Genomic DNA, 20076 nt, shown 5'->3' with positions numbered 1-20076 from the left:
TAATTTGTGATATCATGCTTTTATGTAAGTCACTCCACAAACAGGGCAGTAACTTGAATGTTTTCCATGTGGACTGACACGTTTATGACATTTTGCGAGCTACTTTGGAAGGACGCTTTTTCCAACGTGTCAAATCTGATGCATGTCGCTCTTTTTCCAAACTGAGGTGACATCATCCTTATTTTGTGCTTCCTCATTCCTGGTTGGGAATATCGCAGTTAGTGATGAACTAACTGGGAAAGTGAACCGTCTCATTTTGGGGCCCCTCCTGACAGCAATCACTGTAAATTGGATCCACATGGACGTCTTACTCACAGATTCCCAGAATTCCTCATTATGATGTCACTCACGTGTCACAGTTGCATGCCGGTCCTGGTCCAGGTTCTGAGTGTTTACGTTCTGATCCAATCAGCTGAGGATACTAAGAACTCCCAGGAAAGTTCCCTTCCGCCTGTTACATAATAGCACAGAAGGGGGGTAACTTGACACAGCGCCAACACCACAGAGTATGCATGAACATGGACCACTTCCTGTTTGCCGTCCTTGTGTTCTTAGCTTCCTGCACATCCTGAATGCTGCCAAAATAATACTTGAAGTGGTGTGCGTGTGAAATGATATCTGATGGGCATTGTGAAAGGGGCTACAGGCAGCATTTCGTAACGTACAAGACAAATGACTGAGGAAAGAAGTTGGCTATAATGGGCACAGTGGTGAAAGGTGACATTCTTTTCAACTCAAAATTTCAAGGCAGTAAACTTTGATCAAATTTTAATTTACCAGAATTAAATATTTTAAGTTCTTCTTTCCTAAATTTCCATCGAATCACTTATCCTCACAATTTCACAACAAATAAATATGAGTTTACAGAACTGTTGTCCAGAACTGTTAAACCCCAACTTAAATAAGTTAAAACAACTCAGCCAAATGTTTTGGAACAAACAACTTGCTTCTTTGGACATGTTGCTATCAACAAGAGCAAAAAATCTTTATATATTTCTATCTCTTTATATATTTATATTTCAATGAAAACAAATGTACATCGAAAGGTAAGTGGCATTACCCACCCAAACAACACATTCACTCACACATTCACACTATAACAAAAATTAAACCGTAAAATTGAAAGTAATAAAAACATCAAAGTAAAAAATGATAAGCAGGGATATATAAATGTTATTGAATAATAATAATAATAATAATAATAATAGTAATAATAAGGGGAAATAAATATTTAAAAAAATATATATATATATATATATATATATCATTTTTTATTTAATTTTTTTTAACAGTGTTGTAGTATGCCGCTGATACTATGCGGAAACCCAGTTCACAGGTCAACATCATTAACCCATTCCATCGGTACCTTTCACACAGGAAAAACTACCAGGGAACTATCTTTTGATGGGCAGTGTGAAAGGGTCTACAGGCGGTGTTCCGTCCATGTTAGGCCTTTGATACAACTGTTGTGAACCTCACATGGGGCCTCCTGGCTGGGCTAGTGGGGGTTTTGGTGTGGGGGTCTCAGCATGTGGTGACACCTGGGAGGCTGGAGCCTCGCCATGAGGCCAAAGGAGTGCCGCTCTGATTGCATCTTGATTTAGTTAGGTGATGTCATACTCCTGTGTGTGTGTGTGTGCGTGTGTGTGCTTGTATGTTTGTGTGACATAAGCATATGTTGCAGAGACCTTGTGTTTATCTTCCCTGCACATTCCAGTCCCTTTTCAAACACTCAGGAAAGAAAATGAGTGTTCGGACAATGTTGTGATGTTACCAGCTCAAAATCATAGCGTTAACATCAATGCTATGATTACGCAACAAGAAGTTGGGATGCTGTGATGTTGTCACGCTACAATTGTTAAGTTACTATGTCATATTGGAATGATTAATGTTACGATGCTGTAAAACTGTTGTTTGATGTTTTGTGTTTCATTGTTAGCATGCTACTTTGATATGATGCTATCATGCTACACATTTGTGTAGGTACAATAATAATGAGGCTGCGATGTGGCACGATGCTGCATTGAGGTTATTGCGAAGCTGCTTCATCACAAAAGATGCTACTCAAGCACAAAGCACACAAGCGTGTTGTAAGGTGTACGGGTTTAATTTACCCAGCAGGCTTCCTTCGGGACTGTAAACTGTGTGATCCTGCAGACACAATGCTGACAACATACATCTACCTAATTATTATCTTCATCATTTTCTTCACACCCAATAAGGGTACAGCTGAGTGTGTGTGTGTGACTTTTCCTTTATATATTAGTGTGATACCGTACAGTATACTAAATATACAGTCTGTGTACAGTATATATTGTACAATGCAATGTATATACGCAAATGCAATATATACAGAAAGGCAGTGTGAATTTACAGTAAGATTAAACAAAACAATCCAAAGTACAATAGTAAGGGTTTGATGCAAATCCTTCCCCGCTTAAAAATAATTAAAATATAACAAATGAAAAAGTGATCATTTAGATGGACCAATTGGGATCTTTTTGTGTTGATTTTCAGTTTCTGCTACCCTGTTGCTAATCAAATTAAGAACAAATCCTTAATTAACACACGCGCACACTTTACATTAGTGATCCGGTAGTGATCAAAGCGGTTATTTTAAACCCTCTACGGTAATTAGCACCTTAGCACCTTTACCTATTTTATCAAATAACCCTGTGCGAATCCTCTTAATTCACACGCCAGCGCTTTGATTAGCATTTTATGGTTCATCAAGGTAGAGGAAGTCACACCGGGAAACAAGGGATCTTCAAGCAAAACGCCAAAGTAAGGGAATGAGAATAAAAGTGGCTGGTCAATTACGTTATTTTAAGTGATTACAACTTATCAGTACATTTTTTTCTCGACATTTATTTTGATTGAGACGTGTACTATTGACCAAACAGAGTTGTAATTAATGTGAAGAAAAGAGATACGTTTTATTTTGAAAAACGCTAGTAGGATGTGTTTGTCTCAATCACGTTATCCTTGCATTTCTTGGTCACTCCCATTAGTTGTCTGGTCCGCGGGAGGAGTGGCAGGCGACAGTCTGTCGTCAAGAGGTTTACGTGAAGGTGAATACCATCGCCCCGCCACGAAAAGCGCGTTTTCTTCATCAAAAGAGGATGAAAATTATGAAAGAAAAGAGGATGGTGTTGGAACCACGCGTCACTTTGTAGGTAAATATCAGCCGCACGCACTAGTCAATAGTGGAGGCTTTAAATTATACGGATCGATATATTACATCAATAATAACGCAAACATATAGATGTGCACATATTGTGACACGCCCTTCGCGAGAATGAGGTAGTTCGAATCGCATCTCTCTTTAAACCACACACACACACACACACACAAAAATCAAATGTCTACGTTGCATGATTGATGTAGTGGCTTTTAGGCGCACGTGAAGATGTTTGTTTTGTTTTTCAATACAATCGCATGTTATGCATATATTCAATGTATCGTATTACAATGTCAACAGAAAGGAAGCATAACATACAATGTACAAACAAAACTATTAACATTCTAAGATGTTGATAGGGATTTAAAAAAAAAATCTCCCGGTGATGTCACTAAAGTGTGTGTGTTTACTACATGAGTAGTTTATTTTTATACATGTTTTCAAAGTTTAAAACTAAGGCCAACAAGAGCAACAAATGTAGACGCGTGACAGTTCAAGATGAGACGACTCAAGAGATTTGAGTGGGTGTAGACTGGTGATGACGTCACTTGCGTAAAATGGAAGCGCGGTGAGTTTACTCTCGTGACGTCACCGTTAAAAAGTCTGTGAGTGGAACACACACGCAAACACCGTAATAGATGGAAGTTGTATAAATTAATACGTCTAAACGCAACACATAGGGTTGTTTTATTCATAATCTTAGTTATAGTCATATTTATTAAGGCTGAACAATTTTGAAAAATTACTTACTACATTTTTTGTAACTAATCCAAGCATATTAGTACAATATCACGTATATTATACATAAACGTTTTGTTAAGGTTTAGCTAAAATAAAAGTAAATTAACAATTTATGAATATGAAACACATTTTATTTATCTACTTCAATTAGAGTTATTAACTTAGTAAACACTTTGACTTGCAGTCTTTTAGGTGTTCACTACGACAACTTCAACTACCAAACAAATGTGACAAAAACATAAATCGTATTACAACAATGCTAACAAATCTGTCGCTTTATTGACTTCAACTTTTTATGAATGAAAATGTATATGTACACATGTGTACTGCACTTCTTCAGCACCATCTGGACACTTAGACGCTATATGAACGCTGTAACTAAATAAATAAAATATTTAGTAAATAAAAGCCTACCCACCGAAATGACATTGCGATGTTGGTCGAATTCAATAAATTGTTCAACCCTAGTATCTGTATTAGTTTGAGTTTACCTCTTGGTTGTTAAACTATGTCAAATAAATTTTACAAACAACCCACTGGAGAGTGCCTCAACTTCAACTATCAAATATTTCAAGTTAGGAGCTGTCATCAGAGTTTTTTTGTTTTGTTTTGTTTTGTGTTACAAGCGAGCTTCAGTGAGGTTAAAAAAAGGGGTTTGCAGTAGTTTCTACCTACACTTCAGTGCCCATGTTCTGTTAGCGGTAGCGGTGTTGAAATGTAGTGAGCAGTAATGTTGGCAGCTAGCAAGTACAGTTCTTACGTGCGAGGTGCTCCCCTCCGAACCAGCAGTGTTGGATGGGTTACGCTGCTGAACAGATGTATTGTGAGGGTTCACTGCGGGTTAGTTTGTTTGGCCTCAATCGAGCCCGGATGGTTGATTTTGGTGATATTTTGTTGCTAGCCCGGAGAGCCATTTGCCGCTGGCAGCTCTGGAGCTAGTGGAAAGTCTGTAAAAACAGCGTAGCAATCGAAAAAGGAGAACGGTTTGACTTGAGACGCTTTAAGGGCAGTCCACTTGAACAACAGTGGAAAGTAACCAGTAAATTACCAAGAACGTAAAAATAGAGTAAACATTGTGGTTGTGACTTTTGCCATGTCTCAATGTACAGTTTTACTTTATAAGATCAATGTATTTCTTTTTACAATACAGCTCTATGTTTTTATTTATAACGTTTAGAAAAAAAGTTTCCATACAGATTTTTTAAAAGTAGCCAAATTGGTTGCTAAGTGATTTGGGAAAGACAGTAGGGTAGACTTTTAAAAGTTGGCAAAATCGAGCAACAAAAATGTTGGCTTCAATAGCGCAAAAGGGGTGTAATTGGTCCTTTCATTTGTCTCTTCACGTGTGCGTAGTAAGTAGAGGATGACAAGTGAGTCAACAACCCCCCAAAAAGTATATGGACTGTGGAGAGGGAGATGATGGTCTTGGCGCTTAGGATGCTTAGAGCAGAACCAGATGTCACAATGATGACATCACCAGGTGGAGGAATGCTTGTTTGTTTGTGAACACAGAAGAAAGCTTTACACGTTAATTTTTTTTAATTTATTTTTTTACAGCTGCTCTTAACTCATTCACTGCCATTGACGCCAATAAATGTCAAAAATTCATTTGAACTATTTCTATTTGTTAGATTTTCCCACTTTTGTTAGCAAGAGTATGAAAACCTAGACAATTTTTTTAATAACCTTTTTTTCTTTTTGCAAAAAGAAAAAAGAAAAGAAAAGATTGTTAAAAATTAGGGGCGGCAGGCGATTAAATTTTTTAATTGTAATTAATCACATGACTTTAATAGTTAACTCACAATTAATCACAAATTTTATATCTGTTCTACATGTACAACATTTTTTTTCTAGGTTTTCATACACTTGTTAACAAAAATGGAAAATACATTTTTGGCGTCTATAGCCGTCAATGGCAGTGAATGAGTTAAAAGTGAAGCAGTTGAGCGCTATTGATGATAAAAGGTTAACAATTAGTTTTAACTTTAATGATGAATTTGGCGTAGCTTGAAGTTAAATTCACATGCAAGAACGTGTTATATAACTTTCTTAATACTCAAAAGAAAACTGTAACTGCTTTGAATGTGACATCACTTACTTACTTTCCTCCCCCCTAGATGATTACTTTTAAAATAAGCCAAATAAAAAACAAAACTCACACATGCAATGAGTTAATCCTTGGACGCTCACACACCTACTAGCATTGTCTACAATATATGACATTTATGATGTACCTAATAAAGTGGCCAGTGACTGTACAGTGCGTGTGGTGTTCTGTGTGAGCAGTTAATACAATTCTTGGGACTGCTACACACAAAACAGATAGAACTGTGTGTGAGTGTGAACATTCACAGGGCCGCTTCACATACCATCGTCATGACGACTGAAAACTCACTGACTGATTGTAACTTGGCCAAACCAAGATTACAACATTAGCTAGCTGAGGAAAACTGTTGGCGGGCTGCTGTTGAAGGACAACTTCTACTAGTATAAATCTACAAAAATCAATAAAATGATACGAATGCCATTGACTAAATACAAACATCATTAACTAACATTTAGTGCCAGACATTTTCAAACCTTTCTTTACCCTACTACGTGCGTGAAAATAATTGAAGATATAAATGCATACCTGGGATTGATGTGTGTTTTACTGTATTCGATTACAAGCTTGTGGTGTCGCTCTCTTAACAGATACTTGACATGCTTCCTATATGATATGTATATAAAAGCTCACCATTTTCTCTATCTAACTTGGGGGCGGGCAAACATTTGTGCCCGAGTGGCTTCATTTGATTTTTAAAAAGATACAAATTGGCCAGGTCATTTGAAAATTAAGTAAAAAAAAAAATAAATAAATAAATAAAATAAATTATATATATATATATATAAATATATTTCTTTATTTTATTTTATTTTATTTTATTTTTTTACTTAATTTTCAAATTAATATCTATATATATATATATATATATATATATATATATATATATATATATATATATATATATATATATATATATATATATATGTGTAATATTATGCAAATATTAGGTTATTATAATTGATTTAAATACAATAAACCAATTGTCAATTTCAATATGTAAAATTGTTTAATTTAAAAATATTTCTTTTCTCTCTGCTCAGATTCAAGAAGACGACCAAGAAGTCTCCCAGAGTCGTCTGCGCCGTCCTGGGTGTGGAAGCGTCTTCCTGGACCATTTGTGCGCCAGTGTGGTGGTGTCTCCAACAAAATCCGAGCACGCCCGAGTGGTCGGAGGTGTTCGGCGGAGGCGGCGAGTCGCCGCGCAGGATGCCCGCCAAGACCCCCATGTACCTTAAGACCACCACACCCAAACGAGGCAAAAAGCCCAAACTGCGTGACGTGCTGTCTGGCGACATGATCAGCCCCCCGCTGGGCGATGTGCGACACAGCGCCCACGTAGGGCCGCAAGGTGAGCGGGACATGTTCGGGGACGTGGGCTTCCTGAGGGGTAAAATGGACATGTTACCGGAGCGCAACGGCGACGCCCGTTCTCACAGCGTGGACGGACGGCACGGGGACGAGGGCGCCACCTCGGACTACTCATACAACGGGTTCCACTACCAGCACTCGTCCTCTGGCTTGTTGAAGACCACCATCTCCATGCCCGTCTTCATCGCCCACGAGCAAGCGCCGCCTAAGCCTCCGCGCCTGCACCTGGATGATCCCAAACAGCGCCACCTGCAGTCCACGGACATCCACGACAAACAGCAGGAGAACGGCGGTGGAGACATCTCCTTGTCGCATTCCCTCCGCCGACTGGTCGCCTCGTCCGGATCCTTCTCGGAGGGGTCATCGGAGGAGTCGGTGTCAGACGGCTGTGGGCCCCCAGATGAGCGGCGAGGCCTCAGTCTGGACTCGGATGCCGGTCTGAGCAACGAGGACCTGCGCAGCGATTCGCCGTGCGGGCTCTTCCTGCGGTCGGACTCCGTGGCGGGTCTGGACCTGGACCTGGATCTGGGGCCCTCCATCCTGGACGACGTGCTGAGGATTATGGACCGCTACAAGGACGTGGACCACCGATGCGAGCTGTAAAGCGGAGGTGGACGATAAGGACTTTTCTCGAGTCAATGTACTGAAAACCTGAAAACAGGGCGGACATTTTGGATACAGGCTACAGCACTTCCAGACTATTTACAGCACTTCACTGTTTGTTAGAGCCGTAATCAAAATGGATTACATTTATTATTATTACTAGTTTTACACACAAAATCCTAAAATGACAGGATGAATTACAAATAATTTATTGAAAAGTGGAAAGCAAAAAAAGCGAAGCACTATGAATGAATAATTCTCTAAAACTTTTTTCCACATTTTATGTTATAGCCCTATTCCAAAATAGATTAAATCTGTTGTGCTCAAATTTCCTTCACCCAGTCCCAATGTGAAAATTTTGTTTTAAATGTTTTCATTTTGTTTAAAAATAAAATTGAAATAGGCAAAGGCAAAAACAGTGCTTCACTTACTTTTTCTACATTTTATGTTACAGCCTTATTCCAAAAATGTTTTTTCCCCTCCTACATCAACCAATCAAAAATAAATTTACATAAAAGTCATCACAGCCTTTGTGTGGAAACTAAAAATTGGGCTTTGGTGTGTGCTATGGTAAATTCATTATTTTTTTTTTTAATAAATAAACCCACATTTCATGTTGTCAATAAGAGGTGTTATGTGTAGAATTTTGAGTGGAAAAACAAATTCATCTTCTTTTGAAATAAAGCTAGGCATGGAAACATTAAAGTGCTGTGAACACTTAGCAGATAACCAGTTATTGCTGGGAGGCAACAGGCTTAGGCTGGTCCTCAAGAGCCTTATGCAGCCATCTCCAATGCCCATTTGTGTCATTTTATCTCATGTGAAGCTGTGAACACTCCTAGTCAAAAATCACAGCTAACTAACTCTACATTATAGGAGACGTTTTTTTCAACCGTTTAAAAGAATTTCCAGATGTTTTATTAACATTTCTGTCATAAAAATTTGCCAAGCTATCCCACTGATATACACACCCCTCATTAGCTTGTTTTGAGGTGGCGGTCCTACCTCGTGCAAAGGAATCACTGCTCTCACCGCCCCCTCTACTGCGGCGCCAACCCCGAGCATGGGTTTTGTTGCAATTGCTGCTCACAGTCACAATTATTTGTATACAAAGAATTTAAAAGTCACTTTTACTTTTACATAATGTGTCCCCTTTAATAGCATTACATCTCTGCAATAACAAAACTTGCTGCAATATTTATTATATGTATATTCTGTCCAAATTGGCCACTCACATCAATAATATGTATTTTAAAATTGATATGTGTTTCAGAAGATAATGTAAACTTCATTTACATATATACCTACCGGTAGATCGTTTTTTTCCAACCGTGCATCATGTCCAACTGTTGACTGACACATACTGTAAATGCAGTAGGCTCTTGTTCTATAAGTCATGCATGCTGTGTACATTTCTGTGAATGTATCAATAAAACTCTTCCAATTGTGAAACATGAAAGTGAGTATGTTCTATTTATTTAATTTGCATTAGGCACCGTATGGTTTATAACATGTCTTTTTGGAAAATTATCATTTGAAAAGTGAGGATTTGAGATACGGTAATAGTTGCAACCATGGTCACTAAACAAAGGAAACACACAATGCCACAAAGCATATTATTATTAAGAAATTCCATTAAATAGGTACATGCTATGAATAAATAAATATAAATTTAATTTAACTAATAGAAATGCCACTTAAGTAAGCAATTTTTTATGAAGTAATTAAAGGTGTTAACCACCAATAATTATGGATCTTATAGGTCTTTGCTATAACCACCACGGGTCTGTTAACAAATAATTACATGATTTTTGTTAAGACATGTAGCTAACTTAAAATAAATAAATAAATATATATATATATGGATGATTTTTCTGCCAAAATTAGATTAATATACATTTATAACGTCTTTACAGAAGTAAAAAAAAAAAATGCCACTTAATCAACCAAAATAAATGTCAGAAAGTTACATTCTTAAATATCATGTATCAGTCAATAAATAAATAAATAATTGTTATTAAAGATAGTATTTGACCGTTAATTTAAGAGAAATTTAGGAATTTTGATTTTGTTGTTGTTGCAGTTGTTGTTGTTGTACCATGCTTACACTAGGTGGCAGTAGAACAAATCTACATCGTCATTAATAAAAAAAAGAAGAAAAAGGCAGCTGTGCGTGCAGGTTTCCCACAACAAACTTGTCTTGAAAGCTTGTAAATGAATGAAGTGCTGAAGTTTCACAAAAGAGAAGACGTTTAGCAATAATGAAGTGAGTATTTCGATTAATTAACAATAAGTTTGTTCTGCGGAAACGCCTGTAGACGCGACTGACGGGTTTTATAAGCTATTTATTTAGCCTCGCGTGCGAACTCGGAGCTAGCGTGGATAAATTGACTTACATTACAAATAGCTTTTTCAAATTATTATTTCAGGCTCAACATCGACGGTCTTTTGGTGTATTTCCCGTACGATTACATCTATCCTGAACAGTACTCGTACATGCTGGAGCTCAAGAGGACGCTGGATGCTAAGGTGAGAGAAGTACATAAGCATATACTAAATATTTAATAATTAAATCTTGGATTTATAAGCCGTATCGCCTTTCAATGGACCCTCAACAGTAACTAACGGGGATGATTAAATGATTCCTTAGATTGTAACTCCCAACAATAGTCAAACAGCATAAATTAATACTGCACAGACAATTACATGTTGCTATGTTTTAATTTGATACACCAGGTAAACAATCAGTCTTCTTGTACTTTCAGGGCCATGGCGTCCTGGAGATGCCATCAGGAACCGGCAAGACCATCTCGCTGTTGTCACTCATTGTTGCGTACCAGAAGGTGGGTTTCTCACAGTGTTTATGTTCTGGTTTGGTTCCTTGCCTGAGAGCTTCTTTTTTTCTCCTCAGGCGTTCCCTCGGGAAGTCACCAAACTCATCTACTGCTCCAGAACAGTTCCCGAGATTGAGAAGGTAACTCAAGTCAGACCTATCAACATGGACAATTGGACACATACAGAAGAAGATGTAACTTTTCTGGCTCACGTTTTTGATGGTGTGCACATTTAGGTGGTGGAGGAGCTCAGGAGGCTGATGGAGTTTTATTCCAAGGAGACGGGTGAGAGAAACAACTTCCTGGCTTTGGCACTCTCCTCCCGCAAGAACCTGTGCATCCACCCGGAGGTGAGCCATCAGGCACTTGAAAGCGTGAAAATGACAATTATTCAGTGTTAGCTAATTAAAGCCTGCAGAAAGGCACTCCTACAAAAAAAAGCACAATGATTATTAATTCACAAATTAATCGACAGCTTAATCTATCAATAAAATAATCATTAGTTGCACATGCAGCCCTAGAGTTTTCTTTCAAGAGATGAAATTGTCAAATATATGTATATATATAAAATTATGTTCTATACATTTTTTACAAAATTAAATAGATAAACAATTAAAATGTCATTAAATAAATTAAAACACGCTTGAATAATTACAATTTTGTTTCAAGCAAAGTATATAAAAATAAATACAAATGCCATTAAATAAATTCATTAGATAATGTTTTTTTTTTATAAGCCTTGAACTACGGAATAAAACAGTAGTTCCATTAAACTAAATGTCATTTCATAATTAAAAAAATCATTAAATATACAAATGACATTAAATAATTATAAATTCAAAACAGTAATTTAAAGTTTCATTACGTAAATAGAATCTTATTAAATAATTAAAATTTCATTAAAAAGTTAGGCAATTTGGTCATGACATGAATCAGTCATGAAATGATTAATTTTTTCTTTCTATATTGCTGTTGCAGGTGAGCAGCCTGCGATTTGGCAAAGAGGTGGACAGCAAGTGTCACAGTCTGACGGCGTCTTACATTCGCGCGCAACGTCACAGCAACCCCGACCAGCCCGCCTGTCGATTCTACGAGGTAAACCGTCCGCCCCACGCTACGTCCACTTCCTGGTTGACGAGATTTGACCAAAGCTCTCTGCTATCCATGGCAGGAGTTTGACACGGTGGGCCGGCAGGTGCCGCTTCCTGCCGGCATCTACAACCTGGATGACCTGAAGGACTTTGGCCGCAGGAAAGGATGGTGTCCTTACTACCTGGCACGCTACTCGGTACAAACAGGAAGTGGAAACATGATGCAGAGCTATTTTTACTGCAAAAGCTTACACAGAGATCTTGGAAAATAACCACATTAGTCCTGTAACCAAAGATTTTTACACATAACCCAACATACAGTAAGCTCCCAATAGCGTCCATATTTGTGCTCCTGTGGTCAGATCCTGCACGCCAACATCGTGGTGTACAGCTACCACTACCTGCTGGACCCCAAGATAGCAGACCTGGTGTCCAAGGAACTGGCCAAGCAGTCTGTGGTGGTCTTTGATGAGGCGCACAACATCGGTGAGTGTCACCTCGCTCAATTCTGTGTACAGCTGAAATTCCTCATCTGAATCGGGAGTGTTTCCCGCCCTCGGCAGATAACGTTTGCATCGACTCCATGAGCGTCAACATCACCAGGCGGATGCTGGACCGTTGCCAGGGTAACGTGGACACGCTGCAGAACACAATACACAAGTAAGGACGTGTCTGATGTGTCTTCAGTTTGAGGAGGAACTAAAGTTCACGGTGCGTTAGGTAGAAAGGCAGTTTAGGAGTTCAATCAGCTTGCTGCCTTTGACAGGATCAAAGAGACTGACGCTGCCAAACTGAAAGAGGAATATCGGCGCCTGGTGGAGGGATTGAAGGAAGCCAACGTGGCGCGGGAGACTGACGTCTACCTTGCCAATCCCGTGCTGCCTGACGAGATCCTAAAAGGTAAGAAAAAAAAGACCAACCTTGTCCAGGGTTATAATAGTTCCAAAATTGTCATTATAGTTCATTTTTATTTCCTTTGAATATTGCTTTTTATATCTAATTAGTTTTAATTCGATTTCAGAGCAAGTTTGTTAGTTTTGATCAGATTTATGTAATTTTTTGAAAAGGCTTCGTTTTAATTTAATTTTTAGTACTAGGCCATGTACACACACAGCTGGGTATTTTTAAAAACAGATATTTCCCTCCTCTGGGTGTAGAAAAAAATAGTGTCCACACCACCAAGTTTGCAGAAAAGAAAACATCCACAGCTAACCGCGTTAATGCATTTTTAAGTAAGTTCATAACAATTCCAGACCTTAAGGTTGCAACAGTTACCCAAATCCTATCCAATCATAGTACGCCTCTTCCACAAATTGGGCCTACGATGAGATGCATGCCAAGCCTCTACGTGGCAGTAGTTAGCCAAATACTGCTCATCTCTTGACGTCACTTCACCATAAGTCACACAAGCACGGACTGTCAGCCACTGATCTGTATATCTGCGGATCAGTGCTGTCAGCGCACACAAGACTTTTTTTTCATTAATTAAAATAATAATAATTGTAAACAGTCAATGAGTAAACGGAGCATAGAGAAAAACAAAGAGGATAAATACAAAATCTTAAAAACCTTCACTTCTTTTTTTTTTTTAACAACTTTTTTTCTCACTCACACCACACACACACATTTACAAACATGGTCTCTCCCCGGTAGGGAAGCGAATCCACACCGCCTTTTTTTCCTTCTTTTTTTAACAACTTGAGGTATGTGATTGAGTGACGTGTGTAGAGGATGACGTAAAACTTTGTTTACTGACGGACACGCGATCGCGGAGCCGGAGAAATACACAAATCTTCACTTTGGATGGAGTTTTTAGAAAACTTCGTTTGCAATGAAAAAAATGCCCACGGACGTGTGGATGACAGGGCAAGCCGCAGAAAAATATATACATGGCCTTAAGTTAGTTTTCATTTGTTATAAAGCATTTTCACTTTTATTTGATTTCATTAACGAAAATATTTTTTCAATTTAAATAACCCCTGACGAGAATATTGTAATTATTCCGATTGACTGACTGGTTGCGTGTTGGTCGCAGAGGCCGTCCCGGGCACCATCCGCACCGCCGAGCACTTTGTGAGCTTCCTGAAGCGTTTCATGGAGTACTTGAAATCCCGTCTGAGGGTGCAGCACGTAGTCCAGGAGAGCGCCCCGCAGTTCCTCAAAGACATCTTTGACAAAGTCTGCATCGACCGCAAGCCTCTCAGGTCGCCGCCGTCACTTGTTCCTCATGCGACATGGCCACCTCACTCACTCAAGATTGGACGTCTTGCAGGTTTTGCGCCGAGCGTCTGCAGTCGCTGTTACGGACGCTGGAGATCACAGACATCGCTGACTTCTCCGCCATCACGCTCATCTCCAACTTCGCAACGTTGGTCAGCACTTACAGTCAGGGTGCGCTCAGAGACGGGACTCACACCTGATGGGCCTCTGGATTCAAACGTTGGCACTTTGGAGTCAAAATGGACAAAATTTGGGAGTGAAACAAACTAAGCGAATGGAATTTTTAAATCAAAACTTGGCAAACGTTTGAAACAAAGTGGATTAACACTTGAATCAAAACAAACTTCAAATAATGGACACATTGACAAATCAGAATGGAGGCTCTTTTTGGAATTGAAATTTTGATTCACGAATTGAAAAAAAAATTCATAAGGTCCATTATTTTTATTCAAAGGAGCCTCAAGAGTCAACTCTCAGCCCACATTTTGTATTAGAAGTTCCTCTATTGTGGTTCGAATATCTCACCATTTTGTGTCCAAAGTTCCTCCATTTTGATTCAGATCCATTTTAGTACTAAAGCTTTAAAATGTTTCTCCTCTAAGGTTTCACCATTATCATTGAGCCCTTTGAAGACAGAACACCGACCATCGCCAACCCCGTGTTGCACTTCAGGTAGGCTCTGCAGTTTTGTATTCCTGCCACCTGCAGGACTGGAGTGGAATTGTATCACTTGGAAGTTTTGGGGTTTGAGTTTTTTTGCAACCAACTACATTGAGTCACACCTCAAATGAAGTCATCTTGTAGGCTTTGTAAAGTTTTTGGCCAATATGCCTTAAATGAGGACACTGTATCACTTCGCTCACAATTTCAGACAAAATCTGGTGAGTGACGTTCCTCAATTTATTTTTTCAATCAAACTAATCAGACCAACACTTGCGTGGGAAAGGTCTTTAATCAGACCCTTTTTTTTGATAGGATAAAAAAAGTTTTATTTTAGAGAAAAATATTTTTTAAATTCTGTCTTTTTTTAATAACCTTTTTTTTTTTAGGGAAGTTTTTTTTCCCTTCCTGGGCAAAATTTAATTTACTAGAGGTGTTTGTAAGGAAAATTAGTCATGTCTTAAAATGTACTACATGATCTGACTTGTCTGCATCTTCCTCAGCTGCATGGACCCATCTATTGCTATCAAACCCGTCTTTCAAAGGTTCCAGTCGGTCATCATCACATCAGGGGTAGGTCTTCCGACCACGCGTTTGTGTTTTTTCCCCAGCCGGATCCCTTCATAACCATCTCGCGTGTTTGTCCCGGCCAGACGCTTTCCCCGCTGGACATCTATCCTCGCATCCTGGACTTCCGGCCTGTAACAATGGCGTCTTTCACCATGACGCTGGCGCGAACCTGCCTCTGCCCGCTGGTGCGTGCGCACTCTCTAATCCTCAGTATGAACGCTACAGTATGAAACCCAAGATGTGACGCGGCCACAGTGTGCGCACAAAATACAAATTTGTGGACATAAATTAGGATTTTGTGTAAACATTAAAGCTATATTTAAGCCCCAGTTTTTGGCCCGCAATGTCATCATAACCTCCTCATAAATCACATTTTAATGGAAAAAATATCTGCCTCAAATAAAAACCAAATATCAAAATTTATAGAAACATGGTCTACGTATATAGAATTTTTTAACCTAATTCTGGTTACTTAATTCTGCCTGTTAGCGAGAGCCACCACATCGTGATAACTTACATTGATGTTTCTGCATTTGGCAATTTATTATTATATAATATTATTAGTATGGGATTTTTTTAAATAGGTTTTAGGTGAACTGATGAATACACACACGCTCGCACGCACGCACACACACACGCACATACACATACTCACCCACACACACAAAAAAAAAAAAATATATATATATATTAAAAAATATATATTTATTTATTTTTAAATAAAAAAAATAAAAAAGGAGAGCAATGATGACATGTCAAATCGAATGAACAATACTGAGCTCTCCATAAAAAAAAATAAATAAAAAAAGCTATATTGAGGCCCCAGTTTTTGGCCCGCAATGTCATTTCGGGCACCCTGACTCGTTTAAAGTATCTTCTTTCTGTTTTTTCCAGATTGTCGGGCGAGGGAATGACCAGGTGGCCTTGAGCTCCAAGTTTGAGACCCGAGAGGATTTCGGTGTGTGTGTATAGAAAAAAAAATCACTTCCAACATTTTAGAAATATTAAAAAAAATAATAATAATTCTTGGGTCAAATGAAGGCAGTGGTAGAACTGTCTTCATCCCACTGGCTCAAACGCTTTTCCCCCTCAAATGGGTATATTATCTTAAAATATAAAATAAAAATGCAGGAACCCACTTTGATTGGATTAAGTATAACAAACCTGTTATATGTTACTAAGCATGTCTTCATTATTATGTCTATACCAGATTAGACTTGTCAAATAACGATTTTCATGATGTGTCCTGAAACAAGGCGGAGGCAGTGCTGCAAAAGAAAAACACAAATGGATTCTTTTCTTTCTAGCTGTGATTCGTAACTATGGCAACCTGCTCTTGGAGATGTCCGCTGTGGTTCCTGACGGCATCGTGGCATTTTTCACCAGCTACGTCTACATGGAGAACATCGTGGCGTCCTGGTACGAGCAGGTCAGCGCTTCGTTCGCTCACAAGCTCTCGTTAGCGTTGCGCTAACGCAGCGACTAACAGGCCACATTTTTGTTTGTATTTTCAGGGAATTCTGGAAAACATTCAGAAGAACAAGCTCATCTTCATCGAGACCCAGGATGCCGCAGAGACAAGCATGGCGCTGGAGAAGTATCAGGAGGTGACGTCCACATCCTGGTCAGGCGTTAAAAGTGGTTCGCCTCTCAACTTCTCCCCACTCTTCTCTCATTCTTTTTGCAGGCGTGCGAGAACGGCAGAGGAGCCATCCTGCTGTCGGTGGCGCGAGGGAAAGTGTCGGAGGGGATTGATTTTGGTAAATGTGGAAAAAAATGGAAAGTCATAGCGTTGCCTCAAAGTACAACAACAATTTCCTGATGAACAAACAACAAGTGACCTTCTAAAAAGAAAAGTTTTATTAAAAAAGAAAGTCATATTAAAGTTTTTTATCTACTTTTCAGGGGGGGGGGTCTTGTGAGAATAGTTACATTTATTTAGAAATACGATTTTTTGAGGAAATATGTTGTTGTTTTTAGACTAAAAAAAAACATTTTGGAGGGGAAAAAAATAGTTTTTTTTTAAAGAAAATTTTGAAGGCTTTCTATGTAACAAAACCTTTTTTTGTTTTATTTAAATAAAAAGAGATGAATTTTTTTTTTTAATTATATTTATATTAATATTTTTTTTGGGGGGGGAAGTTAACTTATTCAATTTGTTTTAAGTAAACTTACAATACATTTTTATTTTAGAAAAGAAAACCTTTTTTATGTATTTTTTTTTCTTTTCAAGAAGCAAACTTGTATTTTTTTTAGTTTCAGATCTTTGAGGAAGAATTGTTTTTCCTTTTTTGTGAGGGAAAAAAATTTAATGTGATGATAAATGTGAACCCCCCCACCCTAAAAAAAAAGTTCGATATTTTTAAGGGGGCAATTAATTAACATTTTTGCAAAACGATTTACCTTAATTCAAATAAGTGAATACATTCAATGGAAAACATTGCGTAACCGTTTTGTTTGTGATCAGTGCACCACTTTGGCCGAGCAGTCATCATGTTTGGCGTTCCGTACGTTTACACGCAGAGCCGCATCCTCAAGGTAATGCCTATCCTCCTATTATATATTGACACGTAATTGATATTTACATGGCGTGGCTGTCTGCTGTGCCGCAGGCCCGTCTGGAGTACCTGCGGGATCAGTTCCAGATCCGAGAGAACGACTTTCTCACCTTCGACGCCATGCGACACGCCGCGCAGTGCGTCGGCCGAGTCATCCGAGGAAAGACTGACTATGGATTGATGATTTTTGCGGACAAGGTAATTTGGTGTTTTATTTGCGTCCTGTGACATCTGGGTCATTTTTGCAAATATTGGATTACTGTTCGGACCCTCAAAACAAGAGCACTGATAGGTTTGACTTTGAGGTAGTCCTTTGATGTCCGACAATTTTTCATTTGGGGCAATATGAGCAGTGCCGCACCGCATTCAGCAGACGGCAATGCAGTGACAAATATATAAGTGTAGTCCGTCATCACCATTAATAAGAATTTGACCTTTTTTCTGTTTATCCGCTGATGGGCAAGGCAGAGCAGTCTTCTGCCCCAAAGAAACATCACTTTCACGTAGCAACAGGTGACATCACAAGAGAGAGAAAAGTGTTAATGAAGAAAAAAAGTTTTTTTTAATAAAAAATAAATAAATAAAAAGTTATGTTTAATTATTTATTTATTTTGTCATCTTGGAATCTGAGTAAGATGTCGTCTTTTTTTTTCTTTTTTTTTAAAGGAAACTCACATTTTAAATTAATGTTAATTTAACCTAGTTGTAGTTAATTTTTTTAAATTGTTTTCTGCAATAAAATTATTTTTTTTCTGAGGGGGAAAAAAGTCACATAACTCAAAGTCTCATTATTAGTTGTTTTCAAGTCATTTTCCCTGACTTCCTTTTCTTGTCCTTTCTCCACTGTGAGACGTTCATCTTTTAATTACATTTTTATAATTTATTTTGAACATGTAAACTGTGCATTTGTTTCAATTGGCTAATTTGGTGCATAGTCTGCCTGGCGACAAGTGACATTTAAAATGTCACATGACCAGGAGAAAATAGTTGCTAATATGTAGTCACAAGTAACTGCCGCACGTCCATTTTGTATTTTGTGCTTTCACGTTTGTGATGGCCTTTGTGTTCGTGCGGCAGCGTTACGCCCGAGCGGACAAGCGTGGGAAGCTTCCTCGCTGGATCCAGGAGCACATCAACGACGGCAGCCTCAACCTCACTGTGGACGAGACGGTTCAACTGTCCAAGCATTTCCTCAGGCAGATGGCTCAGCCCTTCAGACAGGTTCAACTAAAGTATTCCTTAGTGTCTGTTGTGTTGACCAAATAAGATGCCAAGCGTTTATTTTTCACTCCCAGTTGAATTTAACTGTCAAGCTGACACCTGAAACAAACACCAAACTGTACCATATTTCGTTTAACAAATGTTCAGTAGCTTTAAGCTAACATAAAATGTGAAACGCTATAGACAGGCTAAGAGAAATTAGCAACATATCTTAATAAACTGAACCTAGTTTCCAAATGCCAGGCAGGAGGTCTTGGCTGTGGCGACCCCTGAAGCTAAAAACCGAAAGGAAAAGAAGAAGACTCGAGACTTAAGATGTCACTAAATATTCTGTCCACTGTGTGTCGCCCCCTGTTGCACAGGAGGACCAGCTGGGTCTGTCTCTGCTGACACTGGAGCAGCTGCAGTCAGAAGAAATGCTGAAGAAGATCGCTCAGATGGCTCATCAGAATTAAAAGAGCTGCCGGTTGACTCCAATAAGTTGTCATGTTGTAAGACCGTGACAACGCGTCACGCTGCAGACCGTCTGTTGTGCAGACATTTTTTTTTGTACGCCAACTGTTCATTTGACACTATGTGATTATCTTGTCATTTTAGTCTTTTCAAATTACACCGGGGTCAGCGCCAGTTATTTGATAAAAGGAGTCATTTTCATCATGTATAGTCTTATTTTCATAGTCATATTAAGCATTTTGTGTGTTCCTGAAACTGCCACCTGATGTTTTCAGCGCAATCACGGCGAGCGTTTCGTCTTTCTTGGAAGGAGTCTGAAACCGTGGGTTGTGGAGTAAATATTTACAGGTACACTTTTGTAATTGTCATATGTAGGTGAATGTTGTCAAGCTTAACATGTCATTGTAAAACATCTATTGCTATATATATAAAATTTGAAAAATCCTAAATTTTGAAATATAATTGTTAT

The 20076-nt window shown here is 38.6% G+C and overlaps 2 protein-coding genes and 1 long non-coding RNA gene across 3 annotated transcripts; 2 read left to right on the top strand and 1 right to left on the bottom strand.

Annotated features, from left to right (window-relative positions):
* The first annotated feature begins 3030 nt into the window (after positions 1-3030).
* Positions 3031-9459, top strand: LOC144052672 (cdc42 effector protein 2). The gene is made up of 2 exons (XM_077566947.1): positions 3031-3176; positions 7070-9459. The coding sequence occupies exon 2, from the start codon at positions 7236-7238 to the stop codon at positions 7998-8000; it is 765 nt and encodes a 254-aa protein (XP_077423073.1). The 5' UTR covers positions 3031-3176; positions 7070-7235; the 3' UTR covers positions 8001-9459.
* Positions 9460-10138: 679 nt separating this feature from the next.
* ercc2 (excision repair cross-complementation group 2) lies at positions 10139-20056 on the top strand. The gene is made up of 23 exons (XM_077565930.1): positions 10139-10266; positions 10430-10529; positions 10766-10843; positions 10912-10974; positions 11071-11184; positions 11813-11929; positions 12006-12122; positions 12288-12411; positions 12489-12585; positions 12692-12825; positions 13961-14129; positions 14198-14316; positions 14748-14817; positions 15309-15378; positions 15459-15560; positions 16270-16333; positions 16683-16804; positions 16890-16982; positions 17063-17135; positions 17843-17913; positions 17988-18131; positions 19011-19154; positions 19517-20056. The coding sequence occupies exons 1-23, from the start codon at positions 10262-10264 to the stop codon at positions 19607-19609; spliced, it is 2283 nt and encodes a 760-aa protein (XP_077422056.1). The 5' UTR covers positions 10139-10261; the 3' UTR covers positions 19610-20056.
* Positions 14108-14791, bottom strand: LOC144052105 (uncharacterized). Its single transcript, XR_013294155.1, has 3 exons — positions 14671-14791; positions 14310-14371; positions 14108-14234 (listed from the first exon to the last, which is right to left on the bottom strand). It is a non-coding gene; the product is annotated as an uncharacterized LOC144052105 (long non-coding RNA).
* Positions 20057-20076: the final 20 nt, after the last annotated feature.

The sequence above is a fragment of the Vanacampus margaritifer genome, chromosome 5, assembly GCF_051991255.1.
Source record: "Vanacampus margaritifer isolate UIUO_Vmar chromosome 5, RoL_Vmar_1.0, whole genome shotgun sequence".
Lineage (NCBI taxonomy): Eukaryota > Metazoa > Chordata > Actinopteri > Syngnathiformes > Syngnathidae > Vanacampus > Vanacampus margaritifer.
This window is presented reverse-complemented; position numbering and strand designations above follow the sequence as displayed.